The 25,966-nt window shown below is 42.2% G+C and overlaps 1 protein-coding gene across 4 annotated transcripts in view; it reads left to right on the top strand.

The window, feature by feature from the left end:
- The window catches only part of OXR1 (oxidation resistance 1), a 471,436-nt gene that overhangs the window by 390,242 nt on the left and 55,228 nt on the right, over nucleotides 1-25,966 (top strand). For all 4 annotated transcript variants that reach the window (XM_073330328.2, XM_073330326.2, XM_073330327.2 and 1 more), the window contains exons 8-11: nucleotides 3,205-3,389; nucleotides 9,873-10,669; nucleotides 22,232-22,406; nucleotides 24,749-24,908. In XM_073330328.2, coding sequence (XP_073186429.2) covers nucleotides 3,205-3,389; nucleotides 9,873-10,669; nucleotides 22,232-22,406; nucleotides 24,749-24,908 — 1,317 coding nt within the window. The remainder of the gene's footprint in view (nucleotides 1-3,204; nucleotides 3,390-9,872; nucleotides 10,670-22,231; nucleotides 22,407-24,748; nucleotides 24,909-25,966) is intronic.

Raw genomic sequence — 25,966 nt, 5'->3', positions numbered from 1 at the left:
ACCGTCAAGATGACAACTGTTCACTAATGAAAAATGCTTTGCTTTTAGTGTGGGCATTTTGGGTCCTTCAACACTGTGTCCTTGATCCAGTAAGGAAGAGCTTAGGGTAGTAAACAGCCCAAGTAGAGATAAAGATCCAATCCTGGAAACGTGAATGCCCAGTGCAGGCTATAGTACAACAAATCAGATTTTTTTTTTTAAGGGTTTGGCGTCGTTTCCCCAAAGTTCTTTTGCTCATGAGACTATGCAGCCTCACTATTCACAGTAAGAAAAGGAGTACTTGTGGCACCTTAGAGACTAACCAATTTATTTGAGCATAAGCTTTCGTGAGCTACAGCTCACTTCATCGGATGCACTGTTCAGTGTTGATTGTCCTGAAGATGATGAAATGAGGCATGATTGATGGAGAGCTTAGATTATGTTGAAAGCCATAAAGTAGACTTGCTGGGCTTGAATTTGGGGTTACCTTTTTCTTTTAAATCCTCACTCACTTCTGTATCTTTGCCAGCTTAATTTTTTAAGTAATTTTCTGTTCACTGTCGACCAGGCTACAAAGTTAGTCTCAAGCAATGAGTATCCATATCTAGTTAACTCTCTACTCTCCTTAAGACCAGGATTTAAAGAATACTATTTCAAAGTTGTTACATATTTTGAGATCGGTTTTAAGAGCTGTAGCTCACGAAAGCTTATGCTCAAATAAATTTGTTAGTCTCTAAGGTGCCACTATTTTCTTTTTGTGGATGCAGACTAACACGGCTGCTACTCTGAAAAATGTTGCCCCTGTGAATATCCTGATTCTGATGTTCCATTCCAGTGAGGACTTTCCTTTTTTTACCTCTGTTATGGTAAACTTTTGGGGAAGACTTGTGTGACTGCTGTACGTGCACTTAAGTACTACAGCAATGTAAGCAGTATAAAAATCCTAGGTATATTTTTAGCCACCATCCAAGTAATTGCAGGGCTTTCTTCTCTTAGAGAGAGACTACAGAATGGTCTGTAGTCTAGATCTGATCTAAATGTTTAACTGTGGTTACTACTTAGAACCTCATAATCCTGTGTTGGCCTTCTCTCTGAATCCAGAGTTTGGCTTCTGTTTCCTGGCACCCCAGGAACCGTGATCTTTGCTTTCTCTGCTCTGGGCTCTGGCCACACTTAAAAATAAATAAATTAAAATCCTTAGGATTAAGCTGCAGCAATATCCTCTTTGTAAATTGTTTGTAGGATGCTGAACTGCTACAGTTGCTGCCTTTCAGAAAAGACTTAACCATTGGTAGAGATTAATATACTTCCATGTTTTAAAAGAAGTGAGTGTAAAAATGCCATCACTTTTCTTCAGCAGATTTAGTCTTTGTGCATTTTTGGTTCTTTACTTTACTAGCAAAAAAGCCTTTATTCTCCCACAACTCTGGGTGCCTTGTGGTGCTAAGTAAAGTCTCTTCTGTCTCACATCAGTGGAGTTGTTACTAAAATTGCAGTTGCACAGTCTTTTTGTTGATTATGCAGGAATCTGAAACAACACTACTCTTTGTATTATAGGTTGAGTTTACAGAACCTGTAGTTGGGAGGGGGGAGATCGGGAAGGGGAGTGATCTTGTAAATGGAGCAAATTTCACTTCCTAATGCCACTTTTGCCAATCTAAATGCTCATCTTTATCACAAAAGATGTTAAATCCCTGAATATGTAGTGTGCCTGTGAACTGTTCATTTAAAAGACATTGTCAACTTGAAGTCTAATCACTTTAAAACTACTTCTGTTTTTTTTTTTTAAGGTACTATGCCATCTCTTCAGTTTCCCCTACCAATGTTATGGTATTTACAACTCACTTTCATATTTTTAAAATGTGTATATTTTTCCCCCTGTTGTGTGGATTGGTGGAAAACCCACACAGATGGGCAGAAGATGATGAATGGCTGAAGGAGAAACAGTGAAACTTAGCTATATATAAAGTGCCAGGAAATACACAAAGCAAAACTGAAAAATATTCTCTAATCTTTCTTATAGTAATCTTAGTTGTTTTGTTAGAAACTTTCAGAAAAGAGGTTTAGTTTATTAAACAGTTTCAGTATCTCACCTAGGAGGTGGCTGAATTTCAGTGGTGAAGGATTGAGGCTCTATGAATTTGTGATTTCAAAACAAAAACACCAGAATATCTAAAATATCGAATGTTATCTGTTATTAGTGACAAACATCATTACTCTTTGGTGTCTGTCTGTATTAGCTTTTATATTTTTTGAAATCGCTTAATTATCTCTTGCATGCATTGAACCAAAGGGATATTTAGTGTAACATTTTAAGTGAACTTTATTTTGTAATATGTTAAATTTAATAATGTAAAAGTAAAATATCTTTTTAAGTTGTATTTTGTAAAGTATTTATTACTTGCATTATTTCTTTATAATTACCTGATTGATGGGTCCATCAATTAGGTAAACCAGAGAGGTTTATGCCAGACACATAGGGTATGTCAACACTGCAAAAGAAGATCTATGACTTGGGCTCTTGCGATGGGGCAAAAAATCCTCCCTTGCCAGGTCTCAGAGGACAGGCCTGAGTCCAAACGTCTACACTGCTATTTTCAGTTGACCCAAGCTCTAATACTCACTGCTGCATGTTGTCTCTTGCAGTGTAGAGGTACCCATACTTCTGCCACTTAGTATGAGGGGAAGCAGAGCCAAATGGCTAGCATAAAATGCTCTCTCTGGCTTACCTCTGAACTGTACAACTCTGAGAAGGGTCAAGCAGCAAACCTTTGAAACAGTGACTCTTAAGTTTCTTCTGAAACTTACTCGGATCCTTATGGTCACCATCTGTTGACGAACATCTCCTCCTTGCCGAGGCTTTGCTTAGCATGCTTGCTGGAATTCTTGAACACACTCAACAGCACAACTAGTGTGTAGAGCCATCAAGTAGGGAAGAGTTGAGATTTTTTTTTTTGCCCTGAAAAATGGGCAGCAATGGTCCACATCTACTTGAAGAGAGAAGGTATTCTCTTCAACTATAGGGATTTGTGTGGTTGGTTGCAGAGCACAAGAAGGTGTTGTGGCACTATTAGCTAGCAAAGTTTACTTTAGGATGGACAAACCCCAGAAAAGATGCTATTCTCGTAGGAAAGGTGTTTCAAAGTAGTTTTCTTTAGTTAAAGAACTGAGGATAAACTAAAACTTGAAGGAAACCTTTATCGCTTTTTTTCCCTCTCGTTTTAGGGTTCGGTCAATGGTGTGCTGCTAGTGACGCCAAATAACATAATGTTTGATCCACATAAAACTGATCCAATGGTCCAAGAGAACGGCTGTGAAGAGTATGGCATCATGTGTCCAATGGAAGAAGTGATGTCAGCTGCTCTGTATAAAGAAATTGTGGACAGCAAAATAAAGGATTCGTTACCCATGTAAGATAGACTAGTATTTGTAAAACTTGGCAAAAAGTTGTATAGCATCTGCATTAGTAACTATATAATAAAACAGAGTAAACTTTTTTTGAGAATATCAAAGATTAACTTGGAGAGACCTGGAAAACTGCTTTATTATTTTCATTTTCTTGGTTTATTGTATGTTCTACATACATCAAATGAATTATAGCTTCCTTATCTCCTGGGCATCATCAACTATTTAGAAAGTTAGCATTTGGCAATAATTAATATATTTTTGCCCCATATTTACAATTGCTTTCCTATTCTAATGGTTAACAAACTAACTGTTTGATGGTGACCACTGCAAAACACAGTAGTTTTGAAATGGCCCGAAATCTTTGAGTAATTTTAGATAGAAATCTTAGTTATATGCTTCATGGTTGACTTCCAAAGAAGCAAACGTGCCTCTTTTTTTTTTTTTTTTTTTTTTTGGTGAAGTATAAACGGGACTGAATTTTTTTTCTGCCTCTTTTTTTTTTTAAAGTAGTGTCAGGAATACAGTGAACAGCAAAATAAAGGATTCATATCTATATAAATGCTGGAGCACTGGAAAATGGAGCAGGATCTTTCTCACCCTAAAGTCAATTGATGTATAAAAGGAGTCTGAAGCTTAAGCAAAGAGCCTTTTTCCTAAATGTTCATTATGTAATAAGCGTGGGGCTTTTTAGTTTTTGTTTATAAAGCTTTAAATCGTCTGTCCCCAAATTCCTTCCTCTCAATTTCTTTGGGTTTATTTTAGTCAATTGGTGTTATCCTGCTAGTTCTCCAGTTGTCCATATTTTGATCAAAAACAGAGTAAATGAGACCTGACTATCTTAACATTAAAACAAGCAGAACTTTTTAAAAAATCGGGCTACTCTTAGAAATCATAAAACAGAAGGGCACAAACACTTTACAGGGTATCTTTTTAGGCTGTTTACCTCCTATGTGTAACTCTTTCAAAAGTGCCTTGTTAACGAATTAACATATATTCTTGTGTTGTAAGTCAAAGGTAAAGCAATACTGTGTCTTTGAAAAAATGCCAGAGGAAGATAACCCGATGATGTGGATCAAAATGCCATCTGTAACATCTGTTCAAATGTATTTTTTTCAAACCACGTACATTTTCAGAGAGAAAACTGACGTTAGACTTTGGCTGTGGCTACACTACAGAGCTTACAGCGGCGCAACTGCGCTGCTGTAGCACTGCGAGTGCAGATGCTCTAAGCTGACGGGAGAGCTCTCCTCTTTATTTAATTATCCCAGCCCCTGCGACTGGGTGTAACTGTGTCGGGGGGAAGAAGCTCTCCCGCCAACATAGTGCTGTCCACACAAGCGCTTAGGTCAGTGTAACTTGTGTGTGCGGGTGTGTGTTCCAAGACGTATTAACTTTGAAATCCACTTCTTTAAAAATCTACTGTAAAACAACATGCCAAAGATCCTGAGAAATCTGAGCTGTAGACTTTGTTTTTTCTGTCACAAGTTCTGTAAACCAAAAGAATGAAAATGGGGGTTTAGAATTTGTGGCTCACTCTGTTAGAGTAAATCAGGGTTTATGCAAGAAGTCTGCAACTCTGCAGTCAAAAATTTAAGCCAAAAATTTCAAAACTGGATATTATAAAACTAGGCAACTTGCGTTCATCTTTATGGTGTCAAAATAAGTACTTCCTAAAAATCAGGTGTGTGCATACAGATATGGAGTAGGCACTTGAGTGTGAATATTTCGGTCTTAGAGTGCTAACATACTCAAAATTCATTGTTCGTGAATAGAGCTGGGCAGGAAATGGTTTTCCTGTCCTGGGAAAATATTTGGGATTTAAAAAAATGTTACTGTCCCTTTATTGGGGTGAAAAGTTGAAATCATGAAAATTTTCACAAATTGACAAGCCAGAAAATTGAGTTCAGGTCACTTAAAACATACTACCATATTTCAATTTTCACCATTTAAATTTAAAAATTTTCCCCTCTAATAGTCTTAAATTTAGAAACAAAGTAGATTCATACCAAGAAACTTGAATTATTTGTTTAGAAAATATCAAAATGGGCCACTTCAATTTAATTTAAAAAAAAAAAAGTTTCAAGTGAAGAAATTTATGGAAGTCATCCCATAGCAGTGAAAAGTCTTGGTTTCAACGAGTCAGTGTTTTTTGACTGAAAAATAATTTACCAAACATTCCCAACCAGCTCTCTACTTGAACGGCACTTGAATGTTGGGCAGAAGGGGAGCGATATAAGTACCTACAATGAAATTTGCAATTCAATTTCCTTTATTCTCTACCTCTACCACCAGATGCTCCCTCTTTGCTCTACAAGTTAAGTAATGGGTCTCAAGAACCCAGGAAATACCCTTATAATTTTGCCCAAGGAGACGTTCTGCAGCATGGTAAAATAGGGACAGTCAGGCTACACAATTGCTGGTACGTTGAGATGCACTTGTCTAGCTATGCTGCATTCTCTGTGGCTCTAAAAGACTTTGGAAGCCAACCAGAAACAATGTCCTCTGGACAAACTGAATTATAGGGCTTGTAATGACATAGAGGTGGTATAAAGAAGCTATAAAAATGACCCAAAATGTCTCATGAAAATTGAGTCTCTTTATAGCAAATTTAACTGTGCTGCGTAATTGGGAGGAGAAAGGGAGAGTTGTGAAATCTCCCAGTAGATCTTTGTTGAGAAGTCCTTCCTGATATTTAAGAAAGTCTGGCTTCAGTTTCATCCTATTACTCCTAGTTCAGAGCACCTTATATTGTTGTTAACATTTCTTTCCCTTCTTAGTGTTTGTTTGTGCTACTGTGTCACTCTCCCAACCCTAGTTAGAGAAAGCTATATGTATTTAACTCTTATTTTTTCCTAGTGAGTTAATATCTCTAGCCCCTCAATCATTTTATTTTTTTCTTTGATAAGTGGGTGGGAGGTTCCGTGCCTAATAATGAATTGCTGAGAACTGAATGCAGTATTTCAGGTGTGGTCTCTTCAGAGCTGAGTTAGATGGGGACTGTCATCTCGATGCTGCTTTGTTATTGCCCGAAATCACTTCTGCCTACATATGAATCTTTGGTGTACTTTGCTGAGTTTTCCAAAGCATTGCTGTTTTCCAGGTTTCTCTGGAATGACTGTTTCATCATAATATTCAGAGTTGCACTTCATCTTTCTTTCTGTGCTTGACACCTAAGTCATATTAGTGTTTCTTCAGCCTCATGTTTTTACAACATTTCAAAATTTAAACTTGTTTGTTTATAGCGTATGTGGTACTATGGGTGTATCAGATGTTTTAGATGTGTTTACAACTGGAGCCAGTCCCTGAATCAGGCAGCTGAAGCTCAGAAAGTCATAAAGAACTGAGTGATGATCCAGTCGTTTTCCTATTCATTTTAAGAAATTGGACGAATCCTCTCAAGTTTACTAGCCATTCAGCCTGAATGCAGTGTCATTGAATAGCATTGTGGACTAACAGAACTCCCAATAAGACTAATAGGACATACAGTAACTCCCCACTTAACATCCTCTCCCTTAACGTTGTTTTGATCTTACGTCCCTGCTCCATTACAGAACGTGCTGTTTAAAGTTCTGCAATGTTCTGCTATAACGTCATTTGGCTGCCTGCTTTGTCCACAGCTGGCAGACCCCCGATCAGCTCCCCTGCGCGCCCCCCCCAGCACCTCCCGCCTGCTGGCAGACCCCGCACGCGGGTCAGTGCCTTCCCACTCCTCCCAACGCCTCCTGCCTGCAGCAATCAGCTGGTTTGCAACATTCAGGAGGGAGGGGGAAGGAGCGAGGACTCAGCGTGCAGGCTCCCCCTGCCTCCTGAATGCCACAAACCAGCTGATTTGCTGCGGGCAGGAGGCAGGGGAGGGATGGGGGAGGAGCGAGGATGAGGCATGCAGAATAAAGGGAACAGCCGGGGGAGAAGAGGCGGGTTATGGGTGGAGGCCTGGGGGAGGGGATGGAGTGGGCAGGCCGAGGGTTGATCCCCTTTGCCCCTGGTGCTTGCACAGTAGGGGAAGCTGCAGCTGCTGCTACACAATGTGCTTCTCCTAGCCTATGGCACCTTCAGCCTCTTTGCCTGCCTCATTGTCTGCAGAGCCAGTGGGTTGTGCCTGTGTGGGGTAAGGCGGGGGCACCTCCCATTGCTTCATACTCAGTAATGATTATTGTAGTATTAAATTGTTTCTTTTAAATTGTTTAAAACTTATGCCTGTATTAAGTTTTGTTTAAAATGTACATAATGCCTTTTTTCTGGCCAAAAAAAAAAATTCCCTGGAACCTAACACCAACTCCTCCCCCTTCACCCCCCCCCCCATTTATATTAATTCTTATGAAGAAATCTGATTCGCTTAACATTGTTTCGCTTAACGTCACATTTTTCAGGAACATAACTACAGTATTAAGTGAGGAGTTACTGTATTCCCAGTATGTTCATTGGGCCAGTATAATAATCTACATATTTACACATAGCAAAAGTACCTTAAAAGAAACATCTGTATAGGCTTGAGAAGATTTTTCAGATATTGGCTCTGGAATCTCATTTCTTTTGTTACTGGTTCCCAAATGTAAATACTGCAGCTGGCAAGCTGATTTTTCTTTTACTATTACATTATTTTTTCCTAGTGACTGAGCTCAGAATTACACATTTACAAAGTAAGATGGCTTCAGAGGCATTTATGTTCAGATCCATAACTCCTGGAGAGAGGACGCTTTTCATGTTCTGTAGTCTATATGCTTCGTCACCTTACAGTTTGTGGAATTAAAAAAGGAATATGTAAAAATTCACACCTGCCTTCTGTAAAATCCTTGTGTGTCATGTTGCTATCTTAGTTGTAAACATCTAAATAGAACCCAAACCTCTGGCAGCCCCATTACTATAGCGGCAATCCAAATGCTGCTATGCTATGGCTCCTGAAAAAGTGAGTCATGTTTGTAAAATCGCAGCAGCATGAGACTCAAATTAAAAAAAATCTTTATCTGGAGCTGTGGTAGCAGTAGCTAAATTAGATTAGCAAACTATTTAATTTGGTTAAAGATCGCTTCTGATTGGCTTTCCTATTTCTCATTTATTTCTGCTTCTGCAGATTCTCTCCCGATTATCTACTTGAAGAATTGCTTTCCCCCTCCTCGTCATTTCAAAAACTCATTCAATTTTGTAAGCTTCAACAATAAAAATCTGAGACCTTGCACCAACTTTCTTATTTGTAAGGAATTTAGAATTCACAAAAGCTAAAGGGCTCATGTCAGTCTGTGTAGGCGTGAGGCATCTTTTGATTTAGTTAAGATCAAATATATGCTGAGGCTTGCAAGGAATATATTTAGCAGTATTTATATTCCATATAGATTTTGGTGACTGAGCATTAAGATTGCTTAAATGCATTTCCTATCAGTAACTAAAAAATTGAGGAAATTGTCAGTTTAGTACATTACCATCCAAACACACTTTAATTCATAGCTTACTACCTAAGCATTATAAGGCCATGTCTACACTTACCAAGGCTCAACACTGCTGTGATCAATGCAGTGGGGGTTGATTTAGCAGGTCTAGTGAAGACCCGCTAAATTGACTGCAGAGCACTCTCCAGTCAACTCCAGTATTCTACCAGAACAAGAGGAGTAAGGTAAGTCGACACGAGACCATCTCCCATCGACGCAGCTCGGTGTAGACACCGCAGTAAGTCGACCTAAACTACTTCGACTCCAGCTACATTATTTGTGTAGCTGGAGTAGCATGACTTAGGTTGACTTATCCTGGTAGAGTAGACAAGGCCTTAATCTGAATTGTAGGCTCAAACTTAATTCCAACCTCCTATTTTAACAATTATACAATATATACTTAAAGATGATGTTACCTGTACTGGTAATGGAATCTGAATCTTACTAGGAATTTAATTCGTTTGATATATGTATTGTGGGATAAAATGTTCTGAAGATGCCTTTCAAATGGAAGGTGAGTTTTTTTGCTTCTTTCCCCAGAGGATGGGACCTTAGGGCACAGACTTCCTAGAAGGCACTAGACAACAGGCACTTTCTAGAACTTTGTTTTGTTTACTTCTGACTGCAAAAAATACAAGTAAATATATACTTATTGTCCCCATCTTCTCCTGGTACTCCATATCCTAGCACCACTTGTGCTAATTTATTCTGAAACCTCTACCTTCAGATTGGTAATACATAGTGTTGGTGTCTTACCCTGTGAATAAATGGTCAGCTTTATACTTACTGTAATGTACCTTTTGTATTTGGCCAGGTCTAAATCAACTATACTAACAAATCCTCCTAGTGTACTAGTTCCTTGAGTGACAAAAGCACATTATGTCAGTATAACTGTCTATACTAGAGCCTTTGCTGGTATATAAGTGTTGCTCCCCTCTCCTGCACCTCCTCCAAAAAAAAATAAAAACCCCAATAACTGATGTTACTAAACTGGCAAAATCTGTTGTTGACAGAATAAAAGGCACTTTGTGGTGATAACTTGGACTCTCCTTTGCTTCACAGAGATGTAGAACCATTATCTGTAAGGGACCTCTGCCATTTCAAGAAAATTACAAGAAGCAGTACAGATGAAATGGATTCAAGGGTTCGGGATGCAGGGAATGACAGTGCCAGCACAGCCCCTCGGAGCACTGAGGAGTCTCTTTCGGAGGATGTGTTCACAGAATCGGAACTCTCTCCAATATGCGAGGAACTTGTTTCTTCAGATGAGCTTCGACAAGACAAATCTTCTGGCGCCTCATCAGAATCTGTCCAAACAATAAATCAAACTAGCGCAGAATGTTTAACAATAATTTCAGACTCGACTGATGTTCCCAGTGACTTAAAATCCAGTGTCGACCTGCCTGTAAGTGACAGTGGGTTTGTTACTCATATTGTGGGTTCAGAAACTGTTGAAATGGCAATACAGGAGGGAGAGGACACTGTAGGGGAAAAAGTTACAGATGCTCATCAACCATCTTTGCAAGAAATGCAATCCAGTAAAGGATGTGGCACAGATGTAGATGTAGTCATTGATCAGGATTCCACACTAGAGAAAACACACAAAAGAGAGTGTGAGATAAAAGAGCAATGTCTACTTTGTGAAGACATCACAGACTCTCAAAAAAAAGAGACCATTACCAAGGGAAAACTAGTGAAAGAACTAACTCGAGATTCAGACATAGACGTTGAAGAGCTTCGTGAACTCTGGAGGATTCACACTATGCAACAAACCAAGCAGCAAAGAGAAAACATGCAGCAAGATTCACAAAAAGAAATTAAGCACAAAATGGAGGTTGCAGAAGATGGACAAGTGGAAGGTAAGTGAGTCAAGGTCTAAGGTTATAGAATAAAATAAACATGAAAATATTTTTCTCCCGTCCCCCCATCACCACAACAAAAAAGCTGCTGCTTTTAAAAGTACTAAACTTTCAATGCATTCTAAAGAAAACCTCATCTGCCTGTATGTGCATACTGAAATGTCTCCCTGGCTTGATGACAGAATATAATTCATACTACTTAGGGGAAGGGCTACTATTGTAGTAATTGGATAGAGAGAGGGGGAGACTTGGATTTGCATTCTTCCAGTCAGTGTCTCAGACCTTGTGTTCACAGCTGTGTTAAACTTAATGAAGAATCAAATCAGCTGATATAATGAGGACTGTGGCTGATGGATCAATGTAGAACCCAAGACCAGTTGTGATCCTTGGTATGTCAGTTAAGTGATTAATACATGGGCCCAGGAAGGCGCTCTATGGTTGGATGAATTTCACCCTTGGTACTGGACATATGCAGTATAGCTGAGTTAAATGAGAACTCTAACTTTTTGAGTTTCATAGCCTTTTGGGGACTCGAATCTCTATCTTAACATTACATCAACATATAATTTTCTGCATTTCACTTAGGCCACGTCTATACTAACACTTATGTTGGCAAAATGTATCTTGCTTGGCATGTGAGAAAACACATCCCTGAGCAACATACGTTTTGCCGGCATAAGTGGTAGTGTGTACAGCGCTGTGTCAGCGGGAGAGCTTCTCCTGCCAACATAGCTACTGCTGCTTGTTAGGGGTGGTTTAATTATGTTGATGGGAGAGCTGTCTCGCGTTAGCATAGAGTGACTACACGAGAGATCTTGCAGCAGTGCAGCTGCATTGGTACAGCTGTTGTCACTGCAAGCTCTCTAGTGTGGACATGGCTTTACTCATATTTTATCATTCCTTTATGTTTGATGCTGAAATAGAATAAGATTAAATATACAAACGCCTTTCCCAGTACAGGAGCCAAATACAGAATTAATTCTCAGATGTGGAAAATGACTTTTTAGTTTTCTGCACATCTTCATTCCTCTAAAAGGTCGGTTCTTCAAGTCTTTGCTTATGTCGATTCCATTCTAGGCGTCTACATGCACTGTCATTGGAGATTTTTGCCTTGGGGTCAACTGTGGTGCTCCCTTGAGTGCCACATTCATGTGTCGGTATATCAGGCACCACCAGCCCTCTGCCCTCTGTTCCTTCTTACCACCGATGGTAGTTAGTCAGACCACCTTTCTTTGCATAACAAGGGCTAGCGATTTCGGCTCTTCTGACTTTGAGCCTTAGGGCCTTGTAAATAGTTTGTTTATAGTAATTCACTTCTAACTACGCTTCACAACTACTGAATGCTAGAGTCCTACTGGGGACTTCACCCGAGCCAGGGCATACTCCAGTCTCCGGGGTTTAAGCCTTGCTTGGATTACAACAGGCCTATGCCTGTTACTGACCCACACAGCAGTTGCCTCAGGTGCTTGGGGGAATCATATGTGAAGGACAAATATTGTATCTGTAAAAAATTTCCACCCAGAAAGAGCGTGATATCTGTTTGAGGGCTCTCCTCCTGGAGGCTGCCCTCCGACCAGCTTCTGAGCCATCCCGGCCAGACTCTGCCCCTGGTACTTCGGCCTCTGTGCATAGCTCACTCCTGGCACTGGTGCCTAGAAAGACCAAGAAGCACGGCTCCCTGGTACCAGGCAAAGGACCCAGTTTGGGCTGCCCACCCACACTGGAGCCACATGGATGTGCCTCCCCAGTGGGGGCCCTTAGCCCCCCCCCAAAGGATCCACTGCCAACTTCTGGGCGCAGTAGGGGATCCAGACTTGTGGCGAGATCAACGCCTTCCCAGGCTCTCCCAGTGCTTAGAGAGCAGAGGCCTCTACCAGCGCTGCTGGCACTCTGTGTGCCGCAGGAAGCAGCAAAGGCTCCATATGAGGGCAAGCCAGCTGTCAAGACCCTCCACAGGCAGTTGAGCATGGCCGATCTCCTGAGCCAAGGCAGCGCTCTCCAACTCCACGCCACAGATCTCCGAAGGGTTCGAGTACCTCCAGGCTGACTGGTCATCTCTGCAGCTGATGAGGAGGACAGGCAGGGGCACACCAGTTCAACCCCCAAAAATGAAGAGGCTAAAAGACTGGACCTTTTCAGGAGGAAAATGTATTTGACAGCCAGCCTGCAATTCCGAGTGGCAAACCACCAGGCTCTCTTGGGCCGGTACAATTTTAACTTACGGGACTCCCTCTGTAAATTCAAGGAGTACCTCCTCCAAGATTTGGCCCAGGAATTCGGCACCCTGGTGGAGGAGGGTACTGCAGCAGCGAGGTGCTCTCTTCAAATGGCGTAGGTCATGGCTGACTCTGCGGCTAGGGTGGTCACATCAGTGGTGGTCATGAGGTGCAGCTTCTGACTTCAGATTACTGACTTGTCCCAAGAAATGCAGACTTCAGTCCAGGACCTCCCATTTGAGGGGAATGGACTCTTTGCAGAGCAGACAGATGCGAGGCTGCATGGGTTGAAGGATACTCATACCACCCTTTGCTCGCTGGGTCTGCATACGCCTCAGTCTGCGAGGAAGCATTTCCGGCTGCCCTTGCCACCAAGGACTTGGGAACCTTGATAGGGGTCAGCAAGGAGAAGTGATAAACACAAGCTTTAGTCGTCGCTGCCCCTCCTCCTCCCGCTCACCCTGTGCATCCAGGCTCAGCAAAGCATCCTGGGGGCCAGAGGCACTCATTTTGAAGGCGCTCTCCGGAGTGATGACCCAGTCAACTCCCCGGATCCACCTTGTTCTTTCCTCAACCGTCTTCGTCCTTGCCATATGGCCTGGTTGCAGGTCACTTTGGACCGCTGGGTGCTAGATAGTGTCTCGGGACTATACCCTGCAATTCTCGGCCAGATCAGACCTGATCTCCCATGTGAAAAACCATCCACTCACCACAGCGCACATCTGCCTGCGGTGGTTGGGCCACATGGCTGCATGTACATACATGGTCAGTTGTGTCTGGCTCTATCTCCGGCCTCTGCAAGCATGGCTGGCATCAGTCTACATCCCCAACAGGCACGACCTAGACCGGGTAGTCAAGGTGCCAGATCACATTCGATCATCCCTGGATTGGTGGTTGGACCCCAGGTCGGTGCTGGAGGAAGTTCTCTTTGCAGCTCCATCGCTGACCCTGGTCTCTTATGCTTTGTACTTGAGCTGGGGAGCCCATTTCGGCGAGCTCAGCATGCAGGGCCACAGGTTGCAGGACGATCTGGCTCTCCATATCAACGTCAGAGAGCTCGGAGCGGTTCGCCTGTCCTGTCAGTCTTCCTTGCCCCATTTGAAGGGCAAGATGGTGCAGGTCCTGACGGACAATACTGCTGCAATTTATTAAATCAACATACAGGGTGGAGCCAGGTCGTCGGCCCTTTACACAGAAGTTCTCTGCCTTGGGACTTGTTGTGTGTGGCGTGCTGTTCATCTGGTAGCCACACACCTGCCCAGGACCAGGAGTGTATTAGCGGATCACTTCAGCAGGACCTTCTCATCTTGCGACAAGTGGTCGCTCCATCCGGAGGTGGTCAATACAATCTTCCAGAAGTGGGGGATTCCCCAGGTGGATCTTTTCAAGTCCAGGCAGAACAGGAAATGCCACATGTTCTGTTCGATCCTGGGGATGGGATGGGCCTCCCTGTCAGACGCATTTCTCATCCCGTGGTCAGGAACTCTGATGTATGCCTTCCTGCCAGTGCCATTGAGTCACAGGGTGAAGATCAAACAAGACAGGGCGCAGAGGTTCTCAAACAAATTTTTTTGGTGGCCTCAGAGTGTGGCCACCAACTCTGGCTGGTGGCCATGTTGACAATTTTTTCCTAAAATATTTAATTAACTTTAGGAAAAACAAATAAATATGCACATATACATGTCCAAATCATTGTAATTTATTTATGTAGGGTTTTTTCAGACTCAGTAATAAAAGTTGACAGTTGTCTCTATTCTTTATTGGACATAAAGATAATAGAAACACAAATAAGGTGCTTTGCATGTTCTTGCCTTTTTTGTTTTTTTCTTTTGGTTGTGCTTTTTTCCCCCTAAGACTTGCTAGCTGGTAAGTCTTCTGCTGTGAAGTGATATTTGTATCTTTTGTTAATATCACTTTTCACAGCAGTCTTACTCAACCCTAGAAAGCCCTGGGACAAATTAAGCCCTGGATGGGGAGATGGGCAGGGAAGCAGTGGGGCCCAGGGACAATGTGGGGGGCGGGTAGGGGGTGGTGAGCCTGGAGCCGGAGCCTGAACCAGAGCCTGCCACAGCTTGGACAGAGCCTGAAGCCCCATGGCCGAAGCCTGCCTCCCCCACCCCCCGGGGAAAGTGGGGAATTCACCAGCTGCCTGCACCTCTGGTGTTTGTCTCCGGAGGGGGGCAGGGCTCAACTGCTGCTGACAGCCATGGGAGGGGGCCGCTTATTTGCGCCCACCCCCATCACAGCCCAGGAGGCAGTGGCTGCAAGAAAAGGACCTGGTGGTTGCATGCAGCCACAGTGGCTGCATTTGAGGAAACACTGTACCTAATAGTCCTCATGTGGCCTCACCAGCACTGGTTCAGCACGCTGCTGGACCTTTTGGTAGCCGCCTCGCTGCAGCTGCCCCTTCGGCCGGATTTGCTGTCCCAGAACCACGGAAACCTGGCGGCGCTACATTTGACAGCCTGGCTAAACGCGGACAAACTGGAATGCTCGGCCCGGGTTCAGCAGGTCGTGCTGGGTAGCAGGATACTCTCCACCAGAGCAACTTACCTGGCCAAATGGAAAAGGTTCATGTGCTGGGCCTTGGAATGGCCTATCCAGGCTGAGCAGGCCTCCGCAGGAGATCTTGGATTATCTTCTGCACCTTAAGCTCCAAGGTTTGTCCCTGTCCTCAATCAGGGTCCACCTGGCCAATATTTCAGCTTTACCCCTCCATTCCATGGCAATTCAGTCTTCGTTCACAACACGACAGCCCGGTTTTTGAAAGGTCTGGAGCGTCTCTACCCACACTTCCAGGATCCCGTCCCTCCCGGGGACCTGAATCTTGTGCTGTCGGGACTCCTGAGACATCCCTTCGAGCCTCTGGCTTCCTGATCTCTCCTGCTTCTCTCCTGGAAGGTTTTGTTCCTGGTTGCGATATCGTCAGCCTGCAGGATGTCTGAGATCAGGGCACTTACTTCAAAACCGGCCTATACAGTATTCTACAAGGATACGGTTCAGTTGCGTCTACACCCGGTGTTTCTGCCCAAGGTAGTGTCCCAATTTCGTACCGACCAGGACGCATATTTACTTGTCTTTTTCCCAAAGCCTCATAAATCGGAAGAGCAATGCAGGTTGCATGTCCTGGACGTCGGGAGGGCGCTGGCCTTCTACATTTATGGAATGGCTTTGTTCGGTCAGTTGATGCAGCTCTTTGTTGCAGTAGCAGACAAAATGAAGGGTCACCCAGTGTCTGCTCAAAGGTTGTCATCCTGGATCACTGCCTGCATCCGTTACTGTTATGAGCTGGCAAGTGTGCCTCCACCAGCAGTCGTGAGGCACACTCGACTGCGGCATCATTATTGGCCTTCCTGGTGCAGGTTCCAATCAAGGAGCTCTGTAGGGTGGCTACCTGGTCGTCGTCTGTCCACACATTTGCATCTCATTATACACTTGCCTAGCAAGCTCAAGACAATGCTGGCTTTGGTAGAGCAGTGGTGCAAGTTGCACAACCATGAACTCCAAGCTCACCTCCATGGACACTGCTTGTGAGTCACCTGGAATGGAATCTATATGAGCAAGCACTTGAAGAAAAACGGTTGCCTGTGTTTTCGTAACTACTGTTTGAGATGTGTTGCTCATGTCCATTCCATTACGTGTCCTCCTGTCCCTTTGTCGGAGTTGCCGGCAAGAAGGAACTGAGAGGGTGTAGGGCCGGCGGTGCCTGATGTACTGACACGTGAATGTAGCACTCAAGGATGCGCCACAGCCGACCCTACAGATACCACTAAGGCAGAAATCTCCGACCGCGCACATGGGCGCGCGCACACCTAGAATGAAATGAACACTAGTAACACATCTCAAAGAACAACAGTTACGAAAAGGTAGGTAACAGTTTTTTCTGTGTGGTTTTAGTTGCAAATTACTGCGACAATCTTTGAGTGTAACTCAAATCAAAACTTGCAGTTTGTCAAGAATGTAAAATCTCTGGCATTATTTCTAAATACAAATCTTTCACATTTTATGGTTTTGTTTTTTTTAATTGTCTGGTCATTTTATGATGCACTAATGGAGAATTAGCACTTTAAACCATGCGCTATGTATCGGGTTTAAAAAAAAAACTCAGGATAGTACTTATATGAAACATAACTCTGAAAGAATGTTCACGTTCAAGCCAGTCCGTATATATCATTAAAAATACTTATATGTTTAATTAAATATATTCTTGGGCTGGCTGGACTTCATTTTATATCTCAACATCTGGTGTGGTTAGCTGTTTGATCTAGTTACAGAAGTAACTGCCTTTTGGAAGGTCAACCCATATAATTGCTGTATCATTCTGTGGTAATAAGTTTGACTTTAATACCCTAAATTGTTACGGGAAGTGTTATATTACACACTATGTCCCCTAGGTGGGTTTGGCAATTTTGGATTGTATCTTTAGTAAGATCACAGGGAAAAGTTCTCCCAGGGCTCCCATCCCCACATCTTAATGTTGTTACTAATAGTCCCATTATTGCACTAGGCACCATTCAGAAACTTTTGAAAGGACCTCTCATATTTAATAAAAGGAGGACTTGTGGCACCTCAGAGACTAACAAATTTATTTGTTAGTCTATAAGGTGCCACAAGTCCTCCTTTTCTTTTTGCGGATACAGACTAACACGGCTGCTACTCTGAAACCTGTCATATTTAACGACATTTTGAATGTATAGTTCAGTTTGCATAAAAATGCTTGCAGAAAAATATATAGACAAAACTTCGTTATAGTTATACCTATTCATAAATGATCTGAAAAAAGAGGTGAACAGAGAAAGTTCTGAAAACTATACTAAATTATTCAAGGTAGTTAAGTAGAAAGCTGACTGCAAAGAGTTACAAAAGGATCTCACAAAACTGAGTGAAGGGGGAAAAAATGAAATTCAGTGTTGATAAGTGCAAAGTAATGAACACTGGAAAACATAATCCCCAACTAGGCATACAAAATGATGGCGTCTAAATTAGGAAGATCTTGAAGTCCTTGTGGGTAGGTACCTGAAAACATCTGTTGACTGTGCAGTGGCAGTCAAAAAAGTTAACAGTGTTAGGAATCATTAGGAAGGGGATAAGATCGTATGACAGAAAATATCATAATGACTTTATATAAATCCATTGGTATCCCCACACCTTGAATATTGAGTACAGGGCTGGTGGTCTCATCTCAAAAAAGATACATTAGAATTGGAAAAGGTATAGAGAGTGGCAATAAAAATGATTAAGGGTATGGAACTGCTTTAATATGAGGAGAGAGAAAAAAACTGGGACTGGTCAACTTAAAAAAAGAGGCGACTAAAGTCAGGTTTAGGATAGAGGTCTATAAAATCATGACGATATTGAGCTGGTGCATAGGGAAGTGTTGTTTTACCCCTTCACATAACACAGGAACTTGGGGTTACCCAATGTATTTAAGAGGCAACAAACTTAAAACAAACATAAGGAAGTACTTCTTCACATAAGGCACAGTCAAACTGTGGAACTTATTGCCATGGGATGTTGTGAAGGACAATAATTATTAAGGGTTCAAAAAAGAATTAGATAAGTTCATGGAGGATAGGTCCTCCAATGGTTTTTAACCAGGGTGGTCAAAGATGCAGCCCTGTGTGCCAGGTGTCCCTAAACCTCCAACTGCTAGAAGCTGGGACTGTACAACGGGATGCTAACCTTCATACCATTAGGATGCTTAAGATTGCTATTCAAACGTGTGTACATGATCTGGGAATCATTTTATAATACAACATTTAATTCATGGGAAATGGAGAAACCACAGAAGGATTTTTAAACTATTTAATTTGTTGTCCAATATTATTTTGATTATATGATTCTCTGTTTTTCCATATGTTTGTGTATTACCATAGAGCTCCCTTGATGTTGGAATAAGATACATGGAATATAAATTTCACTCTCAGGGCTAGGTCCACATATTTTCAGTGTGGGTTGTTGCCTCTCTGTAGCTATAGAGGGCAGGGTCAAAGCCAATTGCGTGGCTGACAAGGAACTAGCCACCACTTTCAGAAGTCCCACTCAGTTTTGTTCTGCCTCCTACTGGCACCTACTGTGAGGTGTTTTGTTTTCTTTTTTTTAAGAGGGGGTCAGCAAGCTGAAGAGGTGGTTTGTCCACCTCCTAGAATTACCAGAGCAGAGGGTTGGGGGGGGGTGTCTGACAGCCAGAATGTTTTTTGAAGGATGGCTGAAAAATGAAGACTCTGTTCAGCTGCAAGTGGCAGTTACATTGAAGAGGATTGCGCTGTGTGGGAAAACCATAAGCAGGACCAACCAAAACAACCACAAATAGAGGAGGGAGCTGCTAGTTGATCTTTTTCACTTGTGCACCCTACGGCAGCATGGGTCTCATCATTCCTCCTCCTTTTTCTTGTTGAGCAATTTGATCTCCTTCCCTTAGCCCCAAGGGAAGTTAAGAATTTTGCACAGGGGGGAAAGAAGAAATTCCCACTTGGGCTAGAGAGCTCTGGAGTTTGGCAAGAAAAGTGCCTTTACCTCAGAGGTTGTCGTCTTGTGAGCCCCAGAGAGCAGCTGAGTGTCCCCTTACAGTCATTTTATCCACTCTGAAAAGAGCAGGGATAAAGAGATGCCTTTTAGCAGAAGAGGTTCACAGGGCTCACCATGTGATTCAGATTCCCAGTCCCCACCTCCACCAAGGAGTAAATTTTAAGAAAATGGGTTCAAGAAAATGTCCGAGAAAACTGGCCTCTTCTTCTGGGGATAGCAGTTCCTCTCACTCGTCACCAAAGAGCACTAGAGCTAAAAGCTCTGCTCACAAGGTATTCATGCAAAAAGGGATTCCAAGGGTATGTCTTCACTACCAACGTTAAAGCGCTGCCGCGGCAGTGCTTTAATGTTGCTGTGTAGTCGCTCCCATGAGGGGAGTAGCTACCAGTGCTGGGAGCACAGCTCCATGTGCTGGTCCACTGTCTACACTGACACTTTACAGCACTGAAACTTGCATCGCTCGGAGTGGGGGCGTTCTTTCACACCTCTGAGCAAGAAATTTTCAGCGCTGTAAAGTGGCAGTGTAGACAAGGCATAGGTGTTTCTGGGCTGTTTAGCCTTGGGGGTTAGGGCTTTGTAGTAGGATTGTTGAAAACTACTTCTGATACTCAGGTGGCTGGTTGCAGCAGCTGCAGCTTAACTGTTCTGGGAGGGCCTCTCTGGCAGAATGCCTCGGGGCAATAGAGGAATAGGAATAGAGACATTGACAGAAAAAAGCTCAAAAATGCCTTGGCTAACTGTATGCCCCTGATGCTGCCGGGCTATGTATCCTTTTTGTGGCTGCTCCTCTAAGTGTGGAAGGGGAGACTGGAGCAAGTCTAAGCCCAGAAAGGGGAACTAACAGTCTTCTGCAAGGCAGATTCCAGCACTAGAAACTACCCCTGTCTGCAGTCATGAGAAGTCCGATGAGCAACACCTGGGGAGGAGACTATTAAAATTAAATACCAATGTTCCTCTCATCCTCATCCTCTCACCCTCTCATCCAGAGAGAGATCCTGGATGTGGTTCAACTAGAGTACATCATAGAATGTTTGTTTCTGAATCATCATTTTCTCCCTTCTCCACTATCCTCAAATCCCCAAAAGACGGACGCAGCAGGTAAACAAACCGGCCCGGCCTGACAGGGGCTTTCCCCGCACAAGCGGCAGAACAAGTTTGGGAACCACTGCCCTAGTGTTTTTCATTCTTGTTTGTTTTGTTTTGGTTTGGTTTGTTTTCCAAACTTGGTTGTGTTCTCTTTGCTTTTTAAAGGCTTCCTTCTGAATCAGCTTGAAGTGTTGTGGGATTTGGGTATTTAGTCTGTCTCAGAGGCTGTTTATTTTGGTTTGTTCACAATTCCTTTAGCTAAACTTGGCAATTTACACCTAATCACTTGTCCAGTGTTTAGGAACCTAACGGTTCCTTTTAGTTCATTAGAAATACTACAGCAAAATATACAGCTACTTCATCCTGTGTGTTTTATAACTCTAAAATATTTGATAAACGTGCTAATTTTAGAAATGTAAATAAGTCTTAATTCTGCACTGATAAATGCAGAAATTGGTTTCTTGAAATGAAAAGTAACTAATACACATACATTCAGTTCACAAGACTGACATACATCTAAATATATACATTAATCTTTTCTCTCGTAAATATGTTGTTTCCACTGTATATTGTATGTCACTTTATTGCTATCTGATCACATTTTGTACATTGGGAAAATGAATTTTTTTTTAAAAAAGGGGGTGGGTTGGAAGGGAGAGGATTCCAGTCTCACACTACAGGTAAAATATGCCTTTTTGATGCATGTGATGGGTGTATCTGGCCCTTCGTGACCTGCTGATGGAGGCCACGGAGTCCAACTACACCCCCCCCCCCAGGAAGGAGCAGCAAAGGTTGGTCCTCCAGGCCTGCCTAGAGAGGACTTGTGAAAACAGCCAATCAGTGCCTAGCAGACACCGATTTAAAGGAGCTACAGGGGCTTAGTAGGGCAGTATCTGCCTGAGACCAGAGGGGCGAGGAAGGGTGCTCCTCTCTGGCCAAAGGAGCTCGACTAGCTTCATTTACTGTCCCTGGGAGAGAGGAGCTGATAACTTTAATAAGGTAATGGCTGAAGGTGAAGGGGCCAGGTGGGAGGAGGCCCAGGGAAGCAGCAGTAACTAATTAAAGCAACCAGCGCATGGCTGTTTATAAGGTCCTTTGGGTTTGAACCAGAGTGGTGAGCAGGCCTGGGTTCCCCCACCAGCCACTGGCAAACGGGTCAAGGTTCCTTTAGAAGCTCAAGCAAAGGGCTGAACTTAAAGGGCCCAGAGACTGGGCTGAAGACCCTGGAGGGCATATAGTGTAGATTCTTAACTATTCCAGAAGGGTTCATTTTTGACACTGACTTGGCTGGAGGGCCAAGCTACTGAAGACCTACCTAATGAGGCTAGCAACCTACAGTGAGTGCCAGGGCAGGAAAAAGATTGCAGTACCACACCCCGCTCCTAGGAAGCCCTCATGAGGTGAGTCATTTTCCCCCCTCACCCCATTACGGTGCATTTTCAAACATAACTGAAATTTCAGTATGTACTGTGGGATTGAGGTGTGGGGGAGAGAGAGAAGTTAGAAGTAGTCAAATCTGTGTCGTCGTCTTAGGTTTTATTGTTCCATGTGTATAAGTGAGTTTAAATATGCTGAATGGTAGCAAATCTTAATAATGAAATAAAAGTATTTGCAGCTAATACAGGCTGCATTGGATCAATCATCCTAATACGTAGTTGGTTAATTGTATGGTTCAGCTTGTGGAGTAGAACTTGACAGAACTACCTGCTTCCCCCCCCCCTCTTTTTTTCAGTAATAGGTTCTGCTCTTATGAAAGAGAAGAGAAGACATCGATCTCACAAGTTCTTGTGTCTCAGAGTTGGAAAACCTATGAGAAAAACATTTGTGTCACAAGCAAGTGCATTAATGCAGCAGTATGCACAGAGAGATAAGAAACACGAGTACTGGTTTGCTGTTCCACATGAAAGGTAAAGAGGGATTAGGTTGTCAGATTATAATGATGCCTGGGAAAATATTTATCTAATTTACCTTCCTCTACGCTTCTCAAAATCATGTATAAGTAATTATACCTTCCTTGTAATAACATAAGAGGCAAATCTTGCCATTCTTCCACAGCTGTGGAGAGTGTCAGATGCAGAAGAACAACACGGTTCTACTCAAATCGGGTAAGAAATTGGAAAGCTTATGCATGTGGAAATACAACTACATGCTGGGTGGGCAAGGGGGAAGAGTAGATGGACCATGTGGATCCACTGCTACTTGGAGCTATTAACCATTGCACCTCCATAGTGTGGGGACACAAGATTAGCCAGGTGCAGGAGTTTTGCTAATTGAGGAGAAGGGTTTTAGGTTTATGTGCCTTGTACTAATGCTGGCATGTCCCATTCTTTCTACTTAACATCTCTTTTAATTAATCAAACTGTGCTACTTGCTAACTTTTAAAGACTGCATCCTTGGTAGGCCAAGTGGCTGGCTGTCATGGCATATATCAGCATGGAGAGGAATTCAGATGGACTCATCTCCATCCTGTTGTGTGAGAGAGAGAAGATCAAGGAGCAAGTTAATCATAGAATATCAGGGTTGGAAGGGACTTCAGGAGGTCATCTAGTCCAACCCCCACTGTAACGTAGTGCTTGATGGGGGAGGGATAGCTCAGTGGTTTGAGCATTGGCCTGCTAAACCCAGGGTTGTGAGTTCAATCCTTGAGGGGGCCATTTAGGGATCTGGGGAAAAAATTGGGGATTGGTCCTGCTTTGAGCAGGGGGTTGGAGTAGATGACCTCCTGAGGTCCCTTCCAACTCTGATATTCTATGATTCTATGTGTTCATGGCACTAGCACCATACAGTGGGGAAGGATGTTAAATGTTGGCGGCTTAAGTAAGCTTCTTGTAGGCAAAGTCAATAACTTTCTATTTTAAATACTAGTTTCTTACAATTGTTGCCAATTAATAATTGGCATTTATTAGCTAGTTTTGAGACACTAGTTATTTTGAACCGACATGGACACTGACACTGCTCCCATTCATAGGCAGGTAGGATTATATGCGGAAGCTTTCATTGTCATGACCTATTCTGCCTTGTTCAAAGTGAGTTCAGTCTCTAGTGTTGTCTATTGAACATCTTTTCAAAAGCACTAAAATTCATGTAAAATAAAAGGTTAACTTAACATTTAAGCTGAGCACTGTTTAGTGGCTATTGGTCTCTGGAAACAGAGTTACAAGGAAGATATAGTTGGAATCTTATAAGAACTTGCTGGTATGCAGCAAGTGTGATTTCTGATAATCTAGTATCAGTTTGGGCAGGGTTTATTTTAAGGAGAATAATTTAAATACACTTCTGATACTCACTTTAATCTCTTTGGGCCTAATCTTGTTCTTTGTGCTGACTTACAGTACATAAACTAGCCTCAAGGGAGGTCTCCAAGGAAGAGGAGAGGGAGGATCCTTGTCCCCATTCCACAACACCATAAAGCCTCAGGGCTGCTATAATCCTCAAGGCTGTTCTGTTCCTGTCCATGGTTGTGAAGGTCATTGAAGTTGTGGTATTGCAAAGCCACTGGTACTGTCCCCAAAACTTCCCTCAGTCAGTGCAAGGGGAACCCTCATAGAACATAGTTCTGTAGCACATGGGGGGATAGTAACTTCTTGTGCAGTCTTCTGGGATCATGCCCTCCCAAACTGTGGAAACACTCCTGTGTTTCTGTGAGGCCTATAGAAAAGAGAATAGTATTTGCCATTTAATGAACTACTACTACTAGACAAATCTGTCTGTATTTCAGGATCTTGTTATATGCACAACTTCTGTTTTCTTTCTTGGTGCCATCTAGTAATGCTAAGTAGAATATGAAAACACTCAGAAGTGGTTTAGGCTCAAAGTGTAGGTTTTATTTGGGGCAGAATGAGGCAAGAGATATGCAAACCTTTCTAATCATATTTGGTTTAAACCTCCTATGAGTCTGTTTAAGCAGTCCTTTTGTATTATTAGAGGTTGGATATTTCAGTGGTTGGTACTATATAAAAACTCTTAAGCTGAGAATTCAAACAGTATTATTGTGCTACTGTATAAGAATGGAAAAAGTTAAGGTGACGAATTAAAGCTGGTCTATTTTCACTGTCCAAGTTTAGTGAAATACTAAAAGTAAACAATAGCATAATTAACAGATTCTCAATCAGGTTTGTTTCTATTATCTCAGGCAGTGATAAAGCACAAGGAAGTTGTAGGTTTTTTACGTGCATGTGCAATCCCTGATAAAGTCAACAACTAATACGTTTTGTTTTAATTTGTGTCATTATTTGATTTTGTTTTTCAGGACAGAACACTTGTATGCCTTCTTTATTCAGTGGAGCCCAGAAACGTATTCAGAGGATACTGGGGAGTCTATTAGAGAGCCTGGGTTTATAGTTGTAAAGAAAAATGAAGAGCCTGAAACTGGTGATTGCACTAATGAAGCTGCTTCTAGGGAGTGGGAGGTAAGAAAAAGCATTGTCGGGATCTTTTCTTAATTTTTCAATAATATTAAATGTGTTGAATTATATTTTTGATACAAGGAAAGATGACTTAAATAAGTTGAAAACACATATGAAGCACTTCATATATAATACATTTTGTCAATTCATTAACTAGAATTATTCAGTTGTGTACTTTTTAATTTGTGCCACCCTAACACTTTACTGTAACGTATTGGTTTGGGCAACATTTCACCAATTACGAACCTGCCCTTTTTTCCCCCATCCAGCAAGCTGTATTTTGGAATACACAGTAGGCGACTCAAAAAAAAAAAAAAAAAAAAAAAAAAATTGAAAGAGGCGTAAATAGATCAGAAAGTACTACCTTTGTACAAAATCCATCTTTTTGATAAGAAGGCTTACCATTGTTTAAGGAAACTATACTAGAGTAGACTGTTTTAGTATGTATGAGGTGCACGTGCATAGAGCCTGCAAGCCTGCGGATATCCACTTTATATCCGCGGCTCTCCGCATCCATGGACCATGTTTGTGGATCGCAGGCCAGATGCAGATAAAAATGTTGTATCTGCGCAGAGCTCTACACAAACATCTGCACAAATCTCATAATGTGAATATAAGGTGCTGTGAGAAAATAAGTACACTGTAAGTGTGTATATATACACAGGAGCTTTTATAAATTGTAGGGGTTTTTGTTGGATTAACTGGGAAAACCTTTTTTTTTTAGATTTAATAACATGTAGAATGTTGTTGCCTGGATTAATATTTTAATATTAACATGTATTACCGCTGGAATGCATATATGCTTCTTTGTAATAAACGTATTACTCCCATGTGTATCAGCGTACATTGTGTGTCTATGGACACATCTTACATGTGCATACAGTTAACATATTATTTGTATGTTTTTTAAGTGTGCATATGGAGAAAAAAGTCACTTGTAATTTTTGTGTGCAGTCAGTAGTTTGTCCATCTAAAACTGAAGTGTCATAGCAAATTAGTCCGTTTTAATGAGGTGTACAAGAGTTCTATAATATACGTTTGCTGCAAATGACAATATTGAA

Source organism: Lepidochelys kempii, chromosome 2 (assembly GCF_965140285.1).
Source record: "Lepidochelys kempii isolate rLepKem1 chromosome 2, rLepKem1.hap1, whole genome shotgun sequence".
Taxonomy (NCBI): Eukaryota; Metazoa; Chordata; order Testudines; family Cheloniidae; genus Lepidochelys; species Lepidochelys kempii.
Note: the sequence above shows the minus strand (reverse complement) of the source record. Positions and strands in the feature narration are given on the sequence as shown.